The 22,996-nt window shown below is 43.6% G+C and overlaps 1 protein-coding gene across 2 annotated transcripts in view; it reads left to right on the forward strand.

The window, feature by feature from the left end:
• Positions 1-19,730, forward strand: part of LOC136877305 (juvenile hormone esterase) — a 92,386-nt gene extending 72,656 nt beyond the window's left edge. For both annotated transcript variants that reach the window (XM_067151237.2, XM_067151238.2), the window contains 2 exons: positions 11,175-11,307; positions 19,476-19,730. In XM_067151237.2, coding sequence (XP_067007338.2) covers positions 11,175-11,307; positions 19,476-19,635 — 293 coding nt within the window. In that variant the 3' untranslated portion in view covers positions 19,636-19,730. The remainder of the gene's footprint in view (positions 1-11,174; positions 11,308-19,475) is intronic.
• The last annotated feature ends 3,266 nt before the right edge of the window (positions 19,731-22,996 follow it).

Below are 22,996 nucleotides of genomic sequence, written 5' to 3' on the forward strand. Positions count from 1 at the left end.
GATCTAAAAATGCCGCTTGACAAACCAATTCATTTTTTTTCCAACTCCTGAAACGATTATTTAACCCATCCATCATTTTTTCTACCATTGCCTTAACTTCTGATCTGAGTTCTGGGTTACATGCCTGTTTTTCCAGCCGTTTTTTAATTATACTAATGAGAACCAAGGTTTTAGACAAAGCCAGTCGCTTTTCAGCACTTACTTCTTCAGTGACATTATAAAATACCTTTAATACATCCACAGCCTGTTGCATCACTGTCCATTCATTGGCAGTGAAAACAAGGTCAGGGTCTAATTGTAAAAGTGCAGTTGCTGAGATAATAGGATTTTTATTCTTCAGAATCCTATCCAGCATATCGAAAGTCGAATTCCATCGTGTGGGAACTTCTTGTTTTAATTTCAATTGAGACATGTTCATTTGGTTCTGGATTTCGTGAAGCTTTTCCATGTCCTTAGAGCTATGTTTAAAGTGTTGCACTAAAGCCTTGGCTTTAACAAGAATGCTGTCAATTGTTTCTAACCCACATCTAACAATGAGATTCAAAGTATGTGCGAAACAACCCAAGTGCCGAAAACCTGCGTCAGCAATTGCTTTTTTCATATTCGCAGCATTATCACTGACTACAGAAGTAACTTTGTTTTCAATACCCCATACCACGCACAAATCAACTATTACTTTTTTAATATTGTCAGCTGTATGAGGGCTTGGAAAACATTCACAAGATAGGAGGTAAGATTTCAAAACAGTTGATGGCTGCACAATGGAATGTGCAGTTACTGCAAGAAAATTAGTATTCTCCACGGAGGTCCAGCAATCTGTCGTTAAAGATACTGCAGTAGCTTCACGCAGTTCACATTTGACTCTATCCTGAACTTCTGAATAAATGACGGGCATCATGCTTCTTGTTAAGGTTTTCCTAGTTGGGAGTTTATACCCCGGACAAAGCATATGTACAAATTGGACAAATTCATCTTCTTCAACAATACTGAAGGGATGATATCTCTTTACAATTAATTTTAGTAATTGCTCATTCAGGGCTCTGGTTTTAGTCACTGGAAGTGGTTTAATTACATCGACGAAACTAGTGATACGTTCTTGAAATTGGGATTGCTGGACAGATTTGTTGGAAGTACTGGGTCCAGGCTGGGGTTCACTTGACTGAGACTGGAGAAGTTGTTGCTGATGAGTGGAATGTGGATATGGGTGGGAAAAGGATGCACTGGGGGCACTGTTAATGTCACATGATACACTGTTGAGGTTTTGAGCGCTAACATTGTTTGTAATACCGGTATATGCACTGTTGTGGATTGTTGGATGTTTATTCTTGAGGTGTCTCGACATGTTACTTATATTTCCTCCTTTCACACTAATTTCTGCTTTGCAGTATCGACATACGCCTTTACTTTCTGCATAGTTGAAATGCAGCCACACAGCACTTCTTCTGTTGGACATCTTCACCTGTGACAAAGAAATAAAGGTCTAAGCTTTGAAACGTATGAGAAGGTTAGGACCCTACTTATTTATTTTTCACCATAAATTGCAAAAAAAAAAAGGAAATCTATTTCTAGAGTCCATTCATTCTTAATGGTATTTTTTTCCTAAGTGGTGGTTTGGAAACCGTGGTGTAGGCCCAGGGTTTGATTCTCGGCCAGGTCGGGGATTTTTACCTGCACCTGAGGGCTGGTTCGAGGTCCACTCAGGCTACGTGATTAGAATTGAGGAGCTATCTGACGGTGAGATAGCGGCCCCGGTCTCGAAAGCCAAGAATAACGGCCGAGAGGATTCGTCGTGCTGACCACATGACACCTCGTAATCTGCAGGCCTTCTGGCTGAGCAGCGGTCGCTTGGTAGGCCAAGGCCCTTCAAGGGCTGTAGTGCCATGGGGTTTGGGGGTTGGTTTGGAAAAGCATTTGGAAGGAATCAACCATGGCTTTTGAAGAAGGTACTTTTCTAGCATGTTCGTGGAGGGAAATGGAAAACTACGGAAAACCCTTTAAAGAACAGCCGATGGAGAGATTCGAACCCACAGCGCCTCCCGAGTCCGGGTTACAAGCAAGCAGTGCTTACCGTCACGCTATACCGGTCGGTGAAAAGCTGTGAGTTCTGTGATTCCACATTATTAATATTTTGATTATGAAACTTGGGCTATGGTTTCAAACCCTCTAAATATCGCATAACGTGCGTTTGAATTATGCCTATTTTAACTTTGGGTACTTTACATCACGAACACAAAAATGTAAAAAAAAAAAAAAAAAGAAAGTGTCGACACTTATATAAATTTTACATTTCACTAGAAACTTCTCTCCGCGCACTCCTGTGAGTCCCGAGCCAACCTTATGGTTAGTCTTACTCTAACTCCTACTCCTAGTCTCATCAGGTCCCGCTCAAATCGCATACAAGACTCTCATTGGTCGGTTGGGACTAAAAGAACTACAGCTCCGTAGCTAGTCTCGCGACACGAAAATGTAAAAGATTATGTCGACACTTACATAAACATACGCCAAGTTTTATGGATTCGCAACTGGTATCACATAATACAATCAAACTACACAAGTAAATTTATATTTCACTAGAAAGTTCTCTCCGTGCACTCCTGTAGAAGAGTCCCGGGACAAACTTCTGGTTAGTCTCACTTCAACTCCTACTCCTAGTCCCATCACGTCCCGTTCAAATCGTATACAAGCCTCTCATTGGTCGGTTGGGACTAAAAGAACTACAGCTCCATATCTAGTCCCCCGACAAGAAAATGTACACAAATTATGTCGACATTTAGGGCCTACATAAATATACGCCAAGTTTTATGGTTTCGCAACTGGCATCACACAATGCAATCAATCAACACAAGTAAACTTACCTTTCACTGATCACTAGCCAACCGAAGGTTCTTAAACACTACTAGTAGCCAACCTTTATGTTCTGATTAGTCTTACTCATACTCTTAGTTCCACCATGTCCCGCTCATATCGCATGCAAGTGTCTCATTGGTCGGTTGGGACTTAAAAGAACTACAACTCCGTAGCTAGTCCTTCCTTGATACAAGCGTCTCATTGGTCGGTTGGGACTTAAAAGAACTACAACTCCGTAGCTAGTCGTTCCTTAAAGAGTTACTCAACCCGAGGAGCAGTTCTTTAGGAGCAGTTCAGTCAGGAACTACACATCTCTAATTTGCATGTAAATACCTTGAGTATCATTTGAGTATAACGCAGGTTTCAGGGATTATAGTTGATAAGATTTTCCTGTTAGATTTTCTTCGTGGCCGGAGCCACTCATTTTATTAATTAGGGGATATAATGCATGATAATTAATGAGGCCCTAGTATAATTTACAGGTGACGTGATGTAAATAACGGGAATAAAGTTTCAGTAGGTGATCCGATCGTCCAAGGCTGAGTTTAACTGTTACGAATCCTCACAAATTTCCTGATTAGTTATTTAGGATGATACGTCACCTGATGATAGAAGTTCCTCCTGTATATATATTAAGGCGGCATACTACAAGACGGCAGTACACAAAGTGTGGGTTGTACTTGAATTTATAGACGCGATTAACCATGAATCATTTTTATTGTATTTTATTTTTATTCTGAAGGCTAGAGTCCTCTGGTTAAATGTGCACTGTTTTCGGGATATGAGGGGAGAAGGGACGGTATGTGATTTGTGAGTTCGTAAGTTTGAAAGTACAGTGGTGCGTACATATATGTGTTCTCCGGTAGAAGAGACATTTGGACAGTGAAAAAAAAATGCCGGCACAGAGATAAGATGGCTGAGGGCATATGTAAGGTGATGCGCTGAGAGTGCCAATGAATCGCAGCAAGAAGGTTTTTTTTTGCGATAATACGAGAATTAGAATATTGCAAGTAAGTGGATAGCCTTGCTCTGTGGGTGAAGAAAAAGAAAATAAAAGACAAGCGAGCCAAACCGCTTGACAGGTTTATGGCCTGGGGGAATGAAAGGAACTCGCTGGCCACTGTATGAAAGGGATGTTTCAGCCCTCTCTTCTTTTCATGGTAGAACGAAAACAGTGCACGATTCAAGATAAAGACACCGTCGCGCATATCTTAGGTATGACAGATGAATGAACTCCTTCCACCTTTGTTATTATTATTAAAATAAAAACCAGGATAGGGTTTCAGGTTCTTTTTTTGTACACCCCACATATGGAAGTCCTGGGCTCGAGGCTCCAGGGTTCGAAGAAGACTGGTGCCCACATGTGGTAACAAATCATGGAAGTCCTGCGCTCGAGGCTCCAGGGTTCAAAGGGGACTGTTACCCACATGTGGTAACAAATCGGAGCTGTATCAAGATCCTGTGTTGTTGTTTTTTTTTTTTTCTTCTCTGGCATGGAGAAGCAAATGCTAGGTGTTATGTTATTTCTTCCAGTGTGTATATTATATGTTAGTTATTGGTTGATATGCCTGTTGTTTTTAGGAACGCCGTTGAAATGAAATGTCACTTGTTGTATTAACGCCTAGGTAAATCCCTATGAAACAGGCGTTATAAGGGGTAAATACTCCGTGTGATAAATCAGACGAGGTCATTAGCATAGAGACTGTGACATAGCTATCATGTATTTCGAAGGGTACTCGAACATTTAAACAAACTCAATTAACATGATTCGAATGAATTGGGCGATACAACTCGCGCCGTAAGAAGATATGCCCTTGTAAATAACATATGTGTAAAATTGCTTAATATAATAAGGTTTTCGTGTGTTAGATAATTCAAAGGGGACGCCCTTTTCAGTGTGTTTAATGATTTAAAGGTTATGAAATGATGAATGCCGGTCTGAGAAAAAGCCAGAAAGGGACATTCAAGCTCAGGCCTGATTAATAATTAGTGTAGTGTGTTAATAAATATTTCGGCATATCTGTATGTAATGAAATTTCAAGTGTTTTCCTTAGTTAATTAAAAGTGTTTTTGCAAAATAGACGGTATTCCTTCTCATTAGTAGTGTGTTCGTATTCCTCTGATATCCGAGACTCTTTCCCCTTACTTAGAATTAAATAGTTTAAGCCCCCTTCCGGACATACCACGAACCCAAGCTCTTGAGCCAGCCGAAGGAAACTCAAGTAGGGGTGATGGCTTTCGATTCCAGGGAATGTCCAAGGGTCTCGTCGAATAAATCCTTACAGCCACTTTATAAGCCAATTAATATAAATTGTTATGCACTGGAGCCCTGGACAGGTGCAGTAGCACATCACTGCACTGCAGCATCGGGTAGTATGAATGCGTAAATTGTATAAAACCATTCTACGTACAAGAAGTGAACGTTTTCACACTGGAAGATATTGCAATGTATGTCAGCAAAGCCCTAAGGCGTTCATTGTTAAATACTATAATTGAGTCAGTCACCAATCAGATAGCAAACCCGAAAACTGTGGATTCAACACTAATCTTCGCACATTTTCTACTTCACCCCTTCTCACCTCTATGCCGTTTAAGGCTGAACTTGGACTAAACGGCATCCAGAGAGTCACATCTCAGCTACCCCAAAAACTACGGATTGGACACTAATATCGGTTGTTTTCTATATTGTGCATGTCACGTACTCTCCACTCAACCCCGAGGGGTACTACCCCACAATATTTGTTTTCAGATAGCCATTTATGTGTGTTGGTTGAGAGTTATGATAGAACATACGCACATCCAGAATTGCGGTCTTTTTTTACGTGTTTCACCCCTTCTCACCCCTATGCCGAAAGTGCTGAATGTGGACTTAAACGGCAAACGGAGGGTTATTAGTCACCTCAGGGACCCTGAAGACTTTGTATTCGACACCAATACTGGTCGTTTTCGATTATTTTTACATGTCACTTCCTTTCCTCCTCAACCCATAGTGGTGCTAGGGGTGTCTTACCCCCACATTACATTTTTAGATAGTGAATCATATCTGTACAAAGTTTGGCTGAGAACAATGCTGGAACATATATACAGATACATCCATAACCGCGGTAATTTTGGACGTTTTCGTTTATACCCCTTATGACCCCACCATGCCAGTTGTGTCAGAACTTGGATTTAAATGGCATCCGGTGTGTCAGTTTTTATCTCAGTGACCCCAAAAACTATGGATTCGACACTAATATTGAATGTTTTCGATTATTTTTACATGTCACACCTCCCCACTCACTCCTAGGGCTGCTACGGATGTTCTACTCCACAATATTTTTCTCCTAATAGTAAGTGATATGTGTACCAAGTTTGGTTGAAATTGCTCAATGCGTTCCAGAATTATGTTGGAACATGCGTACGTCCATTTGTATACAGATAATAGTTTGACATTTTAAATTCAGTGTTGTGTTCTGCAATTATGATTCTCACAACTAGGGAGAAGGTGTTTATCGCGGTACGTTATTTCCTGTCATACAGAGCGGAGCGTCAGAATGGGCTGAGTTTGCTTCTCATTTGAGAACAGTACGAGGAGCGACTTAATAAGAAGACACCAAATAACAGAACAATGTTAACTGCGATTTACAAGTTCAGTAATAGAGGATTTAGGGTGACCAGATACGGGACATTCCGCCTGCCGTTGATTATTAGGCCCTATTTAAAATGAGAATTTTTAACACGAGTCACAGACCTGACAAAGAGTAGTATTCATTTATAGAAAACAAGTACATATTATTATTATTATTATTATTATTATTATTATTATTATTATTATTATTATTATTATTATTATTATTATTATTATTATTATTAAAAATGGAAGAGGTCCAATTTCAGAAGATAAAGTGTTGCAAAGAAAAAAGCATTTCCATTTGAGAAAAGATAATGATCATGAAAATGTTTTTCAATAAATGAAATTCAAATATTGATAACGAACGATTTATCTGCACCATTTCACAGAGCATCTTTGACGACCAAGGCGTACGGTAATGACTAATATGACGTCACTGACGGTACAATTTCTATTTCAAAACACACTATTGATACAAATCCACAGCCGCAGCATCTTTGGCGACCAAGGCGTACGGTAACGACTAATGTCACGTAACTTTCGTTACACATTTTGTCCCGTAACACACATTTTTGCATGACCCCAAGCCATAAGACATATTCATGTCAAAACAATGCTCACTATGCAGTTGCCATTTTTACATTTTATATACGTCTATCTCACTGGCTTTTTTACATTTATTACCAACCAAACAAACTGTGATTACTTTACACAATAAGAAATAAGGATCAGAGATTTGTGATAAATACATTTTAAACACGGTATTTAAAAATATACGGGACAGTTCACAATATGCGTCCCGTATATTTTTTCCTGGGACAACGAAACACTTTAGAGAAATAATAGTCAGTCCCGTAAAAATAAGGAACACCGAGCTCGATAGCTGCAGTCGCTTAAGTGTGGCCAGTATCCAGTAATCGGGAGATAGTGGGTTCGAGCCCCACTGTCGGCAGCCCTGAAGATGGTTTTCCGTGGTTTCCTATTTTCACAACAGGCAAATGCCGGGGCTGTGCCTTAATTATGGCCACGGCTGCTTCCTTCCACTTCCTAGGCCTTTCCTATCCCATCGTCGCCATAAGACATATCTGTGTCGGTGCGACGTAAAACAAATAGCAAAAATATATATATATATATATAAGAAAAAAAATAAGGAACGTCTGGTCACACTATCTTATGTCAATAAAAGGGAGACAACAGGGTGCCCAGGAACCGTCGCCACAAGCGAAAACCATGGTCTTCTCCAATACGACCACATTCTGTACGTGTTCATCTTGCACTTCCGGAAACAGAGGAAGTGGTAGGGGTATGCAGTTTCACTCGTATCGAAAAATACCCCACACCAACATGTGTGGGAAGGAGAAATGTGTCCAAAGAAACGTAATGGGACATACCGATCTTTTCTTCTTATTATTTTTTTCTTCTTCTACCGCGATTGCCACATCCTGTGGGGTCGGGGGTGCGAACTGTCTCACATGTGGATTGGCCCTGTTTTGTGGCTGGATGCCCTTCCTGACGCAACCCTATTAGAAGGGCTGTAATCACTATTGCAGGGCTGAGTGGCTCAGACTGTTGAGGCGCTGGCCTCCTGACCCAAAGTTAGCTTGTTCGATCCTGGCTCAGTCTGGTGGTATTTGAAGGTGCTCAAGTATGTCAGCCTCGTGTCGGTAGATTTATTGCCATGTAAAAAAATTCCCGTGGGATTAAATTCCGGTACCTCAGCGTCTCCGAAACCGTAAAAATAGTTAGTGGTACGTAAAGCCAATAGCACTAGAATTATTTTCATTATCATTAATCACTATTGCGAGTTGCTGAAGTGGTTGGTAGTGTAGTGTGTTATCTGAATATGAAGAGAGAAATTTTGGAACAAACAAACACCCATTGCCTGAGTCAGAAGAATTAATCAAACGCGATTAAAATCCCCGCTCCGGCCGGGAATCAAACTCGGGATCCTCTGAACTGAAGGCCTCAAATCTGACTATTCAGTCAAGGAGGCGGACAATAGGACATACTGATCATAGGGCCAATATTTTAACACATTCATTGCTTCAGAAGTCTAATAATAATAATAATAATAAGAAGAAGAAGAAGAAGAAGAATGTTAATTGCTTTACGTCCCACTAACTACTTTTACGGTCTTCGGAGACGCCGAGGTGCCGGAATTTAGTCCCGCAGGAGTTCTTTTACGTGGCAGTAAATCTACCGACACGAGGGTGTCGTATTTGAGCACCTTCAAATACCACCGGACTGAGCCAGGATCGAACCTGCCAAGTTGGGGTTAGAACCGTCTGAGCCACTCAGCCCGGCACTTCAGAAGTCTGTTGCTCGGACATTATGTACTCATTCCGCGGAAAATAATTTAATTTGGTATATCTTCATTCCGTCCGCCTCTGTGGTGTAGTGGTTAGCGTGATTAGCTGCCACCCCCGGAGGCCCGGGTTCGATTCTCGGCTCTGCCACGAAATTTGAAAAGTGGTACAAGGGCTGGAACGGGGTCCACTCAGCCTCGGGAGGTCAACTGAGTAGAGGTGGGTTCGATTCCCACCTCAGCCATCCTGGAAGTGGTTTTCCGTGGTTTCCCACTTCTCCTCCAGGCGACTGCCGGGATGGTACCTAACTTAAGGCCACGGCCGCTTCCTTCCCTCTTCCTTGCCTATCCCTTCCAATCTCCCCATCCCTCCACAAGGCCCCTGTTCAGCATAGCAGGTGAGGCCGCCTGGGCGAGGTACTGGTCATACTCCCCAGTTGTATCCCCCGACCAAGAGTCTGAAGCTCCAGGACACTGCCCTTGAGGTGGTAGAGGTGGGATCATCTCGCTAAGTCCGAGAGAAAAACCGAACCTGGAGGGTAAACAGATGATGATGATGATGATGATATCTTCATTCCAAAGAAGGCAAGTTATGTAAAAAATATTTGGGGGATAAGTACAAACACTTTTTTCCTGCTGGTTATTGGTAGGGCCCTGGTTACAAATGACGTCAAAATAATGTCCTATTTAAAAAATGAAGTTGAAAAGCTTAACATTCTACACTGAGTAGTCAAAAGTCATGGAAAGACACAGAATGTGATGTTAATAAAGAGTCGCTCCTCCGCGAGCCCTGAAAACGGCAGCAAGACGGCGAGGCATTGACTCTACAAGGTGTTGGAATCGTTTTGGAGGGATTTGAACCCACGCATCTTGCACTGCTACCCACAATTGGTCTTGTGTAGTTAGTGCGGGGTTCATGGAGCGTACACCAGCATCGACAGCATATCATAAATGCTGGATTGGATTAAGATCGGGAGATCTGGAGGGCCAAACCATGTTCGTAAATTGACTGGAGTGCTCCTCCAACCACCTGCGTGCCACCTCAGAGCGGTGACATGGCGCATTGCACTGTTGAAACATGGCATCTCCATCAGGGTACTCTAAGGCCAGATGGTCTTAAAGAATGTCCACATTATGTGCACCTGTCAGCGTTCCCTGCAACAGGACAATGGAGCCTAATTGAACCATGAAGACGCCGTCCTGACCAGAACTGAGCCACCTCACCCCTGGACACAAAGTTATTGACACGCAGGATCCATAGCTTCATGGGGCATACGCCATAGTCTCACGCGCCCATCAGCTCGATACAACTGGAACCGGGATTCATCGGACCATACCCTCGCCTCTGCCTGCCTCTGTGGATCCGTGGTAGAGTGTCGGCCTCCGGTTCCCAACATAGCGGGTTCAAACCCGGCAGAGGTAGTCGGATTTTTGAAGAGCGGAAGAAAGTCCATTCGACACTCCATGTCGTACCTTGTCGGCATGTAAAAGATCTCTGGTGATACATTTGGTATTTACCTGACAAAATTAATTAAATATCAGCCATAGACGCCCAAGAGAGATCCGGTTTTTATTCTGTCTGCCATCTAGCGGACCTAGAGTAAAACGGAACGTCGAAATTGACGAGCAGACAGCCAGATGGCGTCAAATCGAAATGTCTGCAAAACGGTAGCTGAGGCCATACGATTATTATTATTATTATTATTATTATTATTATTATTATTATTATTACCCTCGCCGCCACTGTTCTGTGGTCCATTGCCAATGTTCGCGGGCCCATGCACGTCGTTGAGCTCTGTGTCGAGGTGTCAGCAAAGGGACACGAGTTGGTCGTCGGCTGGTGAAGCCTATGCGGTGCAGTTGCCTCCTTACAGTCCTGGTAAAAATGGGTTCCTGATTCCCAACATTCAACTGGGCGGTGATCTGAATCACAGCAGCCCGTCCAGCACCCAGTATGGTTCTGCGGAGGCGACGTGATGTCCGTTCGTTGAACACCTGTGGTATTCCCATGCGGTGGTAACATTCTCTCTGCGATATTGAAGATCCACCCTCGACACTGTTGACCTCGGAAAACCTGGAATTCGCGTGGAATTTCCGCAATGTTATGAGTCAGGCGCCGTGCGCCTATGAACATCCCACGTTCAAAGTCGGTTAACTCGCGACATGTTGCCATCTTCACGACACTGTTGTCTGTGACAGACTGCTCAGCTACGCCACAGCTAGCCGCAACGCTCAGGGGTCATAAGGACACATTCTCTAATGAGACATCCCTTCCCGTGACTTTTGACCATTCGATGTATAATGAACATGTATATACTCTTTTGAGTACGGAAAGAAGGCAAATACGTTAAAATATCAAATAAAATAATCTACGTTCATGGATTAACCTTAAATTGTTTCTTTTTTCAGGTTCCGGTCATGGAGATGAAGGTGGTTACATCTTCAACCCTGAAGTACTAAACACGGAGGTGCCACCGGATTCCAAAGATGCTCTCACTCGAGCCCGAATGGTCAAGCTGTGGACCAACTTCGCTAAGACCGGGTAAGATTTCATTGTATTAGGTACTGCAGTTTGCAACACATGACCAATGTGTTCCAAAGTAGAATGTTGTTAAGTATTCTTTCATATTAGGAATTTCAGTAAACATTAGAATTTGTCCGCTAGGAGGACCTTGTCGCATATCATTATTATCTTCTTCTTTCTTAATCTGGTTACCCTCCAGGGTTGGTTTTCCCTCAGACTCAGCGAGGGATCCCACCTCTACCGCCTCAAGGGCAGTGTCTTGGAGCGTGAGACATTGGCTCGGGGGATACAACTGGGAAGAATGAGCAGTACCTCGCCCAGGCGACCTCACCTGCTATGCTGAACAGGGGCCTTGGTGGGGGGGATGGGAAGATTGGAAAGGATAGGGAAGGAAGCGGCCGTGGCCTTAAGTTAGGTACCATCCCGGCATTTGCTGGAGGAGAAGTGGGAAACCACGGAAAACCACTTCCAGGATGGTTGAGGTGGGAATCGAACCCACCTCTACTCAGTTGACCTCCCGAGGCTGAGTGGACCCCGTTCCAGCCCTCGCACCACTTTTCAAATTTCGTGGCAGAGCCGGAAATCGAACCCGGGCCTCCGGGGGTGGCAGCTAATCACATTAACTACTACACCACAGAGGCGGACATTATTATTATTATTATTATTATTATTATTATTATTATTATTATTATTATTATTATTATTATTATTATTATTATTATTATTGTGCTGGTCGCATGGTGTAGGGGTAATGAGTATGAGTCTTACGCTACGATTACACTGAACACGGGATCCGAGCCGACCACACTTAGAAGCCGACGACCAGGTGTGTTTGTTTGGGCGAGGTTCTGACACTGGCCGCAGTTATTCAACGCCAGACCAGACGAATGCAGTCGTAATTTTCCTCTCAACAGTTACTTCATCAGTACTGGTCATTCATTTCGATGGCAAAATAATTACCGTACCTGAATACATTACTCATTTGTAAATTTTAATTCTGATATTTATTATGAGCATTGTAAAGTAAGATTGCTTTTAAATTCCAGAAACATTCACAGCTTTCCGATCTTGCCCCACAAGGCTGGTTTCATATGACAGTTTGGATTAATTTTTGTCCCGTTGATCCCACAATAGTTTCTCATTTCTTACCAGTTCAGTTAAAACACTTTTACTTTATTACAAAAGCAATGAATTTAGTACAAATTAAGAATATTATTGCATATTATTCCGCAGTTGACTCACGTGTTCGGCGAAAACTGGCCAGACACTGAGGAAGAAAAGATTTAAGTAAATTCCTTCCCTACACGAAAGAGCATAGTAATAATAATGTTGTTGGCTTTACGTCCCACTAACTACTTTTAAGGTTTTCGGAGACGCCGGGGTGCCTGAATTTAGTCCCGCAGGAGTTCGTTTACGTGCCAGTAAATCTACCGACATGAGGCTGTCATATTTGAGCACCTTCAAATACCACCGGACTGAGCCAGGATCGAATCTGCCAAGTTGGGGTCAGAAGGACAGTGCCTCAACCGTATGAGCCACTCAGCCCGGCAAAGAGCATAGAATGATGGATATGATTTTGGGCTTAGAAGACAAGAGAACGAGTACAGATTATTTGATTGTTCCCCTCTTAGTAGCATCTTACGACATACAGTGGGGACAGATAACACATCCTTTTGTTCCACTCTCAGGGGAGATAACGAATTCTTGTGATGCTTGTTGTTTAAAGGGGCCTAACATCGAAGGTCATCGGCCCAATAACGAGTTCTGATAAATCGAAGGAAATATATAGTATTATGATCTACGTCCAACAATATGCCAGCTGATCCAGCATACAACATTCCCATGCCATGTCACAAGATCTATCAAGCTCTACGTCCAACAATATGCCAGATGATCCAGCATACAACATTCCCATGCCATGTCACAAGACCTATCAAGATCTATGTCCAACAATATGCCAGCTGATCCAGCATACAACATTTCCATGCCATGTCACAAGATCTATCCAGATCTACGTCCAACAATATGCCAGCTGATCCAGAATACAACATTCCCAAGCCATGTCACAAGATCTATCAAGATCTACGTCCAACAATATGCCAGCTGATCCAGAATACAACATTCCCATGCCATGTCACAAGACCTATCAAGCTCTACGTCCAACAATATGCCAGCTGATCCAGCATACAACATTCCCATGCCATGTCACAAGACCTATCAAGCTCTACGTCCAACAATATGTCAGCTGATCCAGAATACAACATTCCCATGCCATGTCACAAGACCTATCAAGCTCTACGTCCAACAATATGCCAGCTGATCCAGCATACAACATTCCCATGCCATGTCACAAGACCTATCAAGCTCTACGTCCAACAATATGCCAGCTGATCCAGAATACAACATTCCCATGCCATGTCACAAGACCTATCAAGCTCTACGTCCAACAATATGTCAGCTGATCCAGAATACAACATTCCCATGCCATGTCACAAGATCTATCCAGATCTACGTCCAACAATATGCCAGCTGGTCCAGCATACAACATTCCCATGCCGTGTCACAAGATCTATCAAGCTCTACGTCCAACAATATGTCAGCTGATCCAGAATACAACATTCCCATGCCATGTCACAAGATCTATCCAGATCTACGTCCAACAATATGCCAGCTGATCCAGCATACAACATTCCCATGCCATGTCACAAGATCTATCAAGCTCTACGTCCAACAATATGCCAGCTGATCCAGCATACAACATTCCCATGCCATGTCACAAGACCTATCAAGATCTGCGCCCAACAAAATGGGAGGTGACTTAGTACGCAATTCTATGGCCATAAATACTCGCAAGGTACATATTATGAGAACAAGAAACCAATTTTCCCTTTCTGAAAAACGAATTATCATAAGTATGTCTCTCAGTCATGACCATCCATCAACGGTTGCTAATTGTACATGACCACCAGCCATAAGACATAGCTTGCACGGTTGTTAGATAACATTATCTGGCCATTCATATCTTATATCACAGCCTGCGTGGTTGCTAGGGTTAAACTTCCGTAACGCAAATGTTCAGATGACCTACAGCCATTAAGACATATTTATGTAACATTCCGCTGCCTTCGGTGACGTTACCACGTGTACTGTAAGGGGTCTCATCCATAGGAAGCGGAAACCTGCGAAAAGCTGCGATGACGAATTCTTACGAACACGCACGAAAACGGCCGAACGATCCAATCCGCTGAATTCAAGCAAGACTGCGTCTATTGGAACCAGCGTTGTTCGTCAGTGAACGCACGAACACTTCCGAACTGCGAACTATCCGGACTGGTTTGGATTTTTCGGCCGAAAAGCTGCGTTTTATCATCAATGCTGAAAAGCTGATACTTATGGTACAAGATGGGAGGTATTTGTGGGACCAGCGAGAGTCTAATTACCACATTCGGGATATGCAGAAGTTATTATGGAGTGTCAAGTCATGCGAACATAACCAAAGTACTGGCTTTCGTCCTTTTCCAGATCAGCCTATAAGTATACAGTACGTGAAAATTCACCAAATATTTTCCTTTTCGATAACATCATATACCCACTTCCGTCTCCTTTGCTGAGCTCTGAGGTGTATCTAATGCATAGAAATCACACAAAGTTTCAGGAGACGCCATCATCTCACACATACACCTACTAAATAACTCGGCCAATACGCAGCCAAAGAACGATAGCGTACGAACTACTTCGGACGAACAGACTTCGCACACATTCGTCCGAACTCGCAGTTCGCAGGTTTCCGCTTCTAGTGGACGAAAAGCCTATGTGGCTTCGCTGTGACCCAGACGAAACGCCAGTCAAAGACAGTGGAAACTCGTTTGGTTCACGACTCCATTTGTATCTACTGCATAGGCCTATGGAAGGCACACGGTAATAACGCGACGAAGAAGGTGACAAAGACTTACCACAGACAGATGACAAATACTGGTTGCCTGGTTACTATGCTGTCGGTTTTCTGACCACACAAAATTTTCTGCGCTAAATTGATGACGCTAATTCTAGATAGACCTATCCTAAAAATATATCCGTGTTAAAATCGAGCATATTTGGAGTGACGTTATGTCAACCAGACTATAATTGGGTCGGCTGCAATGTTAAACCTCTAATACAGGAATGAGTGTTAGTTTTCCTTCCTACGGTCTGATCAGTCGGTCCTTGTCTTATCAGGTCGGATCCCACATCTAATGTAAGTGTAGCGTTACCCGGTAACATCGAGATCCTTTCCCAGATTTTAATACTGGAACGGGGACTGGAATGGCGTTCAATTCGCCTAAGTGGGTACAAGTGATGAGCTCTCGATATGAGAGGCTGCGGATATGTTCAAGACAGCAGTAAAACTAGAAGAAGCAGTCATCCTGGGAAACCAAGATCCCTAAAGGGTTGTATAGCAGCCATAGATGTTTTAACTTAGAGTAAATGAAATATTATAATTATCAAGTCCAAGTGTCGACCCTGTGGTAAAGGGGTAGCATGCCTCTCCCGGGTTCGATTTCCTGCCAGGTCAGGTCAGGGAGTTTTACCTGGATCTCAGAACGGGTTCGATGCCCACTCAGCCTACGGGATTACAATTGATAAGCTGAGATAGCGGCCCGGTTCAGAAAACCAAGAATATAGGCCGAGAGGATCGTCGTGCCGACCACACGACACCCCGTTATCTGTAGGCCTTCAGGCTGAGCGTCGATCGCTGGGTAGAGCAAGGTTGTTTGGGGCACTAGCGCCTAGTGACAGGATCATACTATGAACCAAACACGAAATGCGCATGCACGCTTCCGTGCTCTACCTCTAGATGAACGAAACCGCGCTAATGCAACTGTTCGAGTTAACAATTCCTATTATCGTAAGGTGACTATCGTTATTACGTGCTTTCATTTCGATTTGATCTTTTTCTTTATTTTGTTGTTGTTGTTGTTGCTGCTGCTGTTGTGTTTCTTTTTGTAAATAAAAAGATAGGCAATGTTTACTTGCTCTCAGTGTAGTGTGTACGAAGCAAGAACTGCTTTGTGGAGGTATGTAAAAAAGGAACATCCTCTAAAACTTGAAGAGATAGTGCCAAACTCACGGAAACCTCAGGGTAGTGGGATTCGTACGTGTTTATAACATAATGTAATAAAACTTTCATTCGGCAATCGTGTCTGAAACGGCATCAGTGCAACCAGCACTCTGATACGGTGTGTCCTTAATTAGCTTCGTATTTTCAAAGAACTTATAAAATACCATTTTGTAGATAAAATGTGCGGGTAAATTATCATGTTCGCTTTCTTTATGAAATTGCGGGTGATCGTTTGCAAAGTCCACAATTGTTTGTGCTGCTTGCTGTCTTCTGAATAAACTCCCCGTCGACTGTGTGTGCTAAACTTGTGCTCGTTCACCAGCTTGAAAAAACTAAGTACCTGTACTGTATTACATTTATTTTATTTTTTTTTTTTGCTGGGGACTTTACGTCGCACCGACACAGATAGGTCTTATGGCGACGATGGGATAGGAAAAGCCTAGGAGTTGGAAGGAAGCGGCCGTGGCCTTATTTAAGGTACAGCCCCAGCATTTGCCTGGTGTGAAAATGGGAAACCACGGAAAACCATCTTCAGGGCTGCCGATAGTGGGATTCGAACCTACTATCTCCCGGATGCAAGTACTGTATTACAGGGAATGTTACCGATGTCAGTCATTGCGTAAACTCTCTTGCTTTTTATTTGTTTCCTTTCAGCTGTCGTAATGCGCGCCTGTAGCTTGCTGGTTCTCGCCCTTTGTCTGTTGTGTTACGCATGCGCACATTGGAAGTGGTTCATAGCATGGGACTGTCTTTAGGCGCTTGTGTTTGGGGCTGTTGCACCATGGTTTCTTTATCAAGGCCGAGTGCGAGATGGCCGGCAAAAATGCCTGAGAGAAATAATAATTGTGGCGCAGTTGCAACAATGTGGACAAAGCCAGCAGCGAGCTAAACAATAACACTAGCGAATTGTTGAGGTCCATGTTTAGGAAGCTCCTAGAAGCAGCTGGAAGCTGCATAACGATGGACGAGGCGCTCAGAATAACCTGGAAGAAGGAACCACTGGGATCTTCTACGGGCCTTTGTAAAGAGCGCAACTTGCTCATGCCAGTCAGTCCGGAGTCAGTCGCTAGGGAGTCAGTCTTGAGTTCATCAATTGCGAGTGAAAGTAAGCAGTACGAGATGATCGGGTGTTCCTGACGAGTCATTCATCGGGAGTGGGTCCGTCAGACGACTACGTGGAGTTTAACGAGGCTTGTTGTTGTGAACTATTCTAGAAAAACACTGCGTTGGTAGAAACCGTGTCGTGGACCTGGAGTTCGATGCGCAAGTGTGCAGTGTAATCTATCGAGTGAGTGTGTTTCGATTGTAAGTAATAACTACGTCGAAACTGAGTTTTTGATTAACTATAAATAGTAGTTCAATAAATTTGTCCGACTCATTGGTCGAATGGTCAGCGTTAAGGCCTTCTGTTCAGGGAGTCCCGGGTTCGATTCCCAGCTGTGTCGGAGATTTTAATCACCTCTAATTAATTTTTCTGGCCCGGGTGTGTGTGTTTATCCCTCTTCATATTCACACAACACAACACACTACACTACCAACCACAACAGAAACACGCAGTAGTGATTACATCCCTCCACATAGGGTTGGCGTCAGGAATGTCATCCGGCCGCAAAACAGAGCCAAATCCACATGTGTGACACACTTGGCACCGGCGACCCCAGAGGGTGGGAAAATGAAAATGAAATGTCGTCTGGCTTTTAGTGTCGGGAGTGTCCGAGGACATGTTCGGCTCGCCAGGTGCAGGTCTTTTGATTTGACTCCCGTAGGCGACCTGCGCATCATGACGAGGATGAAGTGATGATGAAGACGACACATACACCAAGCCCTCGTTGCCAGCGGAATTAATCAATGATGGTTAAAATTCCCAACCCTGCCGGGAATCGAACCCAGGACTCCTGAGACCAAAGGCCAACACGTTAACCATTTAGCCATGGAACCGGACATAGGTGTGAGAAAAGCGGTAGAGAAAGAAAAAGAAAGAAGTAGTAGTTCAATAAATTTAGTGGATAATTTGACACTTTCCGTGTAATAATTTTAGTTTGAATAACCCCGATAACTCGCCACAATATTTTTCCGATAAAGTTCAAATGTGTCACATGAAGGATCTGGAAAATCTGTAGCCTGCATTTTTACAGGAATCTTAGATTATTTAATGTTCTTTTATTTGCTGCAGACAACTGTTTGGGGACGATATGAAAGGAAAAGACTAGGGATGGGAAGGAAACGCCTGCTGCCTTAATTAAGGTGAAAATGAAAACTATGGCTCTTCGAGGCTCTTAATGGTCGAGTTCGAACGCACCATCTCCCTACTGCAAGCTTACCGCTAAACGGCCCGTACCACGCAGCCAAGTCGCTCGACAGGAAGAGTAGAAATGAGGTGGTGGATCGAAGTTGGTGCCAGACAGCCTGTTATGTGCCAATGATAATGATAATCCACAGTGTTTCCAGTCATTCGACCGGGTCAGGAATGGAATGAATGAAGTCCCATCTAGCGGCGAGGATAGGAACTGTGCCGGCTGCCGAAGTCTGTCGCACTCCTCTGGGGCAATGATTAATGAATGACAAATGAGATGAAATGATATTGGAGAGAGTTGCTGGAATGAAATATGACAGGGAAACTCGGAGCACCCGGAGAAAAACCTGTCCCGCCTCCGCTTTGACCAGCACAAATCTCACATGGAGTGACCGGGAATTGAACCACGGAACCCAGCGGCGAGAGGCCGGCGCGCTGCCACCTGAGCCACGGAGGCTCTTGTTATGTGCCAATGTAGATCGTTAATGTAATAATTGAAATTTCTTAGAAAGCCAATTAAAAATATCTGCACAGTCCGAATGAGGTCCGCAGACAACCTGTTGTACCACTGTGATTCACAGAACTCTATGTACTGCCGTAATACCTATCTAATCAGTAATCACAAAGGATAGATCTACATATCGAGTTCCCAAAGTAGTAAGATGTGAAAATGGCTCGAACAAAGTCTGTTGCTCATTCATTAAATATTTCGTATCAGCTTTACCTGCTGCACCTCTTTCAAACGGGTCTTCTTGTAAGTCATATACAGCACTTGTTTTGTATGTCTGGTTTCAGGAATCCAACACCAGAGGCAGATCCTCTACTTCCAAACGCATGGCAGCCATATACCGCTGTTAACCCTTGCTACCTACAAATTGGTGAAGAACTGACAATGGAGAAGCATTTGTTCAAGGAACGCATCAAGTTCTGGGAGGAACTGTACCGCAATCTGTGATGTCCCATGTGACGAAATATGATATGGGAAATTTGTACTGTACGGTTATTTTTGTTATTGCACATAAATGATTGTCATTAAAGTGAGTTGCTTACTTTAAATTTTCTTCTTAATCTGTTTACCCTCCAGGGTTGGTTTTTCCCTCGGACTCAGCGAGGGATCCCACCTCTACCGCCTTAAGGGCAGTCCTGGAGTGTGAGACGTTGGGTCGGGGATACAACTGGGAAGAATGACCAGTACCTCGTCCAGGCGGCCTCACCTGCTATGCTGAACAGGGTCCTTGTGGGGGGGATGGGAAGATTGGAAGGGATAGGCGAGGAAGAGGTAAGGAAGCGGCCGTGGCCTTAAGTTAGGTACCATCCCGGCATTTGCCCGGAGGAGAAGTGGGAAACTACGGAAAACCACTTCCAGGATGGCTGAGGTGGGAATGGAACCCACATCTACTTATTTGACCTCCCGAGGCTGAGTGGACCCCGTTCCAGCCCTCGTACCACTTTTCAAATTTCGTGGAAGAGCCGGGAATCGTACCCGGGCCTCCGGGGGTGGCAGCTAATCACACTAACCACTACATCACAGAGGCAGACTATTATGATTGTTATTATTAGTATCGGCGTCGTCATCGTTCGTCTCCTTGGCTGAGTGATCAGCGTCCTGGCCTTCGCTTAAGAGAACCCTGGGTTCGATTCCCGACCAAGTCGGGGATTTAAGCCACGTCTGTTAATTCCTCTGACTCGAGGACTGGATATTTTTGTTTTTCTTGAAACACACATCTTCATACACTCACAACACAATATACCATACTACTAACCACCATTGAAACAGAAAATATTGAATACATTGCTGCACATGGGTTGGCATCAGGAAGGGCATCTGGCAGTAAAACTACTGCTACTGTTCTAACAAAGTCAAAAGATTTGAAATCATACTGACCGTTGCTCTACTGATGCAATGATAGTCGCATTCGTCATCGGATGGCTCACTAAGCGTCATTATATTTCGAGATGCGAAGCGGAAGAAGACAGAAATTAAGTCAAAATTTATGGGGGCAGAAAAGATGGAAATAATATAATGAAAGAGATGAGAGGAAAAGGGAGAAAATAATTACATAACATGTGACGTTTGGCTCCTTGGCTGAATTATCAGCGCACTGGCCTTCGGTTCAGAGGTCCCCGGTTCGATTCCCGTCCGGGTCTGTGATATTTTCTCCAGTTAATTTATCTAGCCTGGGGACTGGGTGTTTGTATTCGTCTTAATACACATTTTCATATAACACGCAAAATGTCGCACTACAAACTACCACAGAAGTATGCAATAATGAATAATTCCCTCCACATCGTCTTGCTGTCAGGAAACGTATCCGGTCGTAATAATGGGCTAAATACATACAAAGTGCCGACCCCAGGCAACTGAGAAAAGGCGAGGAAGAATAAGAAGAACGGGTGCGCATCAGTGTCTCATACTATGTTCATTATCTATGTGCCTGACGAGCACACGGGCTCTCAATTTGGAAGTGTGTGTAGGCGACCACGGATCATCTAGCAAAGAGTGACATGGCTTCCACTTACTAGTCAGGTTCCTCACTGTCATCTTTCCTGTGCGAACTCACTTGGTCAATTCTTGTTCTCCTCCTTCTCCGACGCATTTGATGAGGTTTGCAAGTCCCAGGCTTTTTTTCACAATTGGTTTTACGTCGCACCGACACAAATAGGTCTTACGGTACCGATGGGACAGGAAATGACTAGGAGTAGGAGGGAAGCGAACGTCGCCTTAATTAAGGTTCAGTCCCAGCATTTGCCTGGTGTGAAAATGGGAAACACTGAGTGAGTTGGCCGTGCGATTAGGGGCGCGCAGCTGTGCGCTTGCATTCGGGAGATAGTGGGTTCAATCCCCACTCTCGGCAGCTCGGAAGATGGTTTCCCATGTTCCCACCAGACACATGATGAGGTTGTACCTTAGTTAAGGCCACGGTCGCTTCCTTTCCACTCCTGGCCCTTTCCTATCCCATCGTCGTCATAAGACTTATTTGTGTCGGAGTGATGGTAAGCCAATTATTCTTTTTCTTCTACCACTTTTACCACACGTATGGGGTCGTGGATGCGAAGTCACACTGTGGATTTGGCCCTGTTTTACGGCTGGATGGCCTTCCTGGCACCAACCTTATACGGAGGGATGTAATCACTATTGCGTGTTTCTTTTGTGGTTGGTAGTGTTGTGTATTGTCTGAGTATGAGGAGGAAAGTGTTGGGATAGACGCAAACACACAGTCACCGCGCCAGAATAATTAATCAAAGGCGATTAAAATCCCCGACCCGGCCAGGAATCGAATCCGGGATCCTCTGAACCGAAGGTCTCAACGCTGGCCATTCAGCCAATGAGAGTCGGACAACGTGAAACCAACTGAAGAATGGGAAACCACGGAAAATCATTTTCAGAGCTGCCGACAGTGGGGTTCGAACCCACTATCTCCCAAATTCAAGCTGATAGCTACGTGACCCAAACTGCGCAGCCACTTTCTCGAATGAAAATATAAAATGATATAAAATAGAAGCTGTTGTACACTTTAGCAGATATGTTCTTCAGATATATCAAAACATGTGATATGGTGTACCTGTCTTCTCGCTTGAATACATTTTTAAATGAACTGAACCACGAAGCATTGATACCGCGGAGTCAGATGACGCTGCCTAATAGAGTTATTTTCATTATCTTCAAAATTTATCAGGAATAGTTTTACAAATCGAAAGCTTATCAGAAGAGTTCAACAACCGTAGAAGGGTATGACAGGGAAGAGTACGTCCATCGTTGTTATTCAGTGCATACTCAGAAATTATTTTTGAAAGTGTGCAGCTATCAACGAGCAAATCACTAACTCATCCCCGTACCATAACGGGCAAAACTGTTATCGTGTGTTCAGATACATCCATTTAATTCGATCAGCAGAACACACATTGACTCCCACGGTTAACAAACCACCCCCACTTGGTTCCCAGGTGAATTTAAGCTATAACCCCAGTTATCTCCTATATGATGTCTCTTAAACGTCCAGATATAGGAATTAATAAAATACATTTTCAGATTATATTAACTAGATTGCGAAAATCAGCGTTTTGACTGAGTTATTACTCGCGCAACTTTTAGTGATACATGGGCTCTCTTAGTGCTGTATCGGTAGGCCTCGGTTATCTTCGTGATTCGTATTGGCAACCTTTGAAACACAAACTATGAATCGCTTATGCATCGCTGTGAGACGTATGGCGCACACTTTACGTACTAGTACTATTGTTGTTTACACAGCAAAGCCAAACTATAGAACTCATGCTAGGAACAAGATTGTTTCCCATTTTTACACCAATCAAATGCT

The sequence above is a fragment of the Anabrus simplex genome, chromosome 7 (assembly GCF_040414725.1).
Source record: "Anabrus simplex isolate iqAnaSimp1 chromosome 7, ASM4041472v1, whole genome shotgun sequence".
NCBI lineage: Eukaryota > Metazoa > Arthropoda > Insecta > Orthoptera > Tettigoniidae > Anabrus > Anabrus simplex.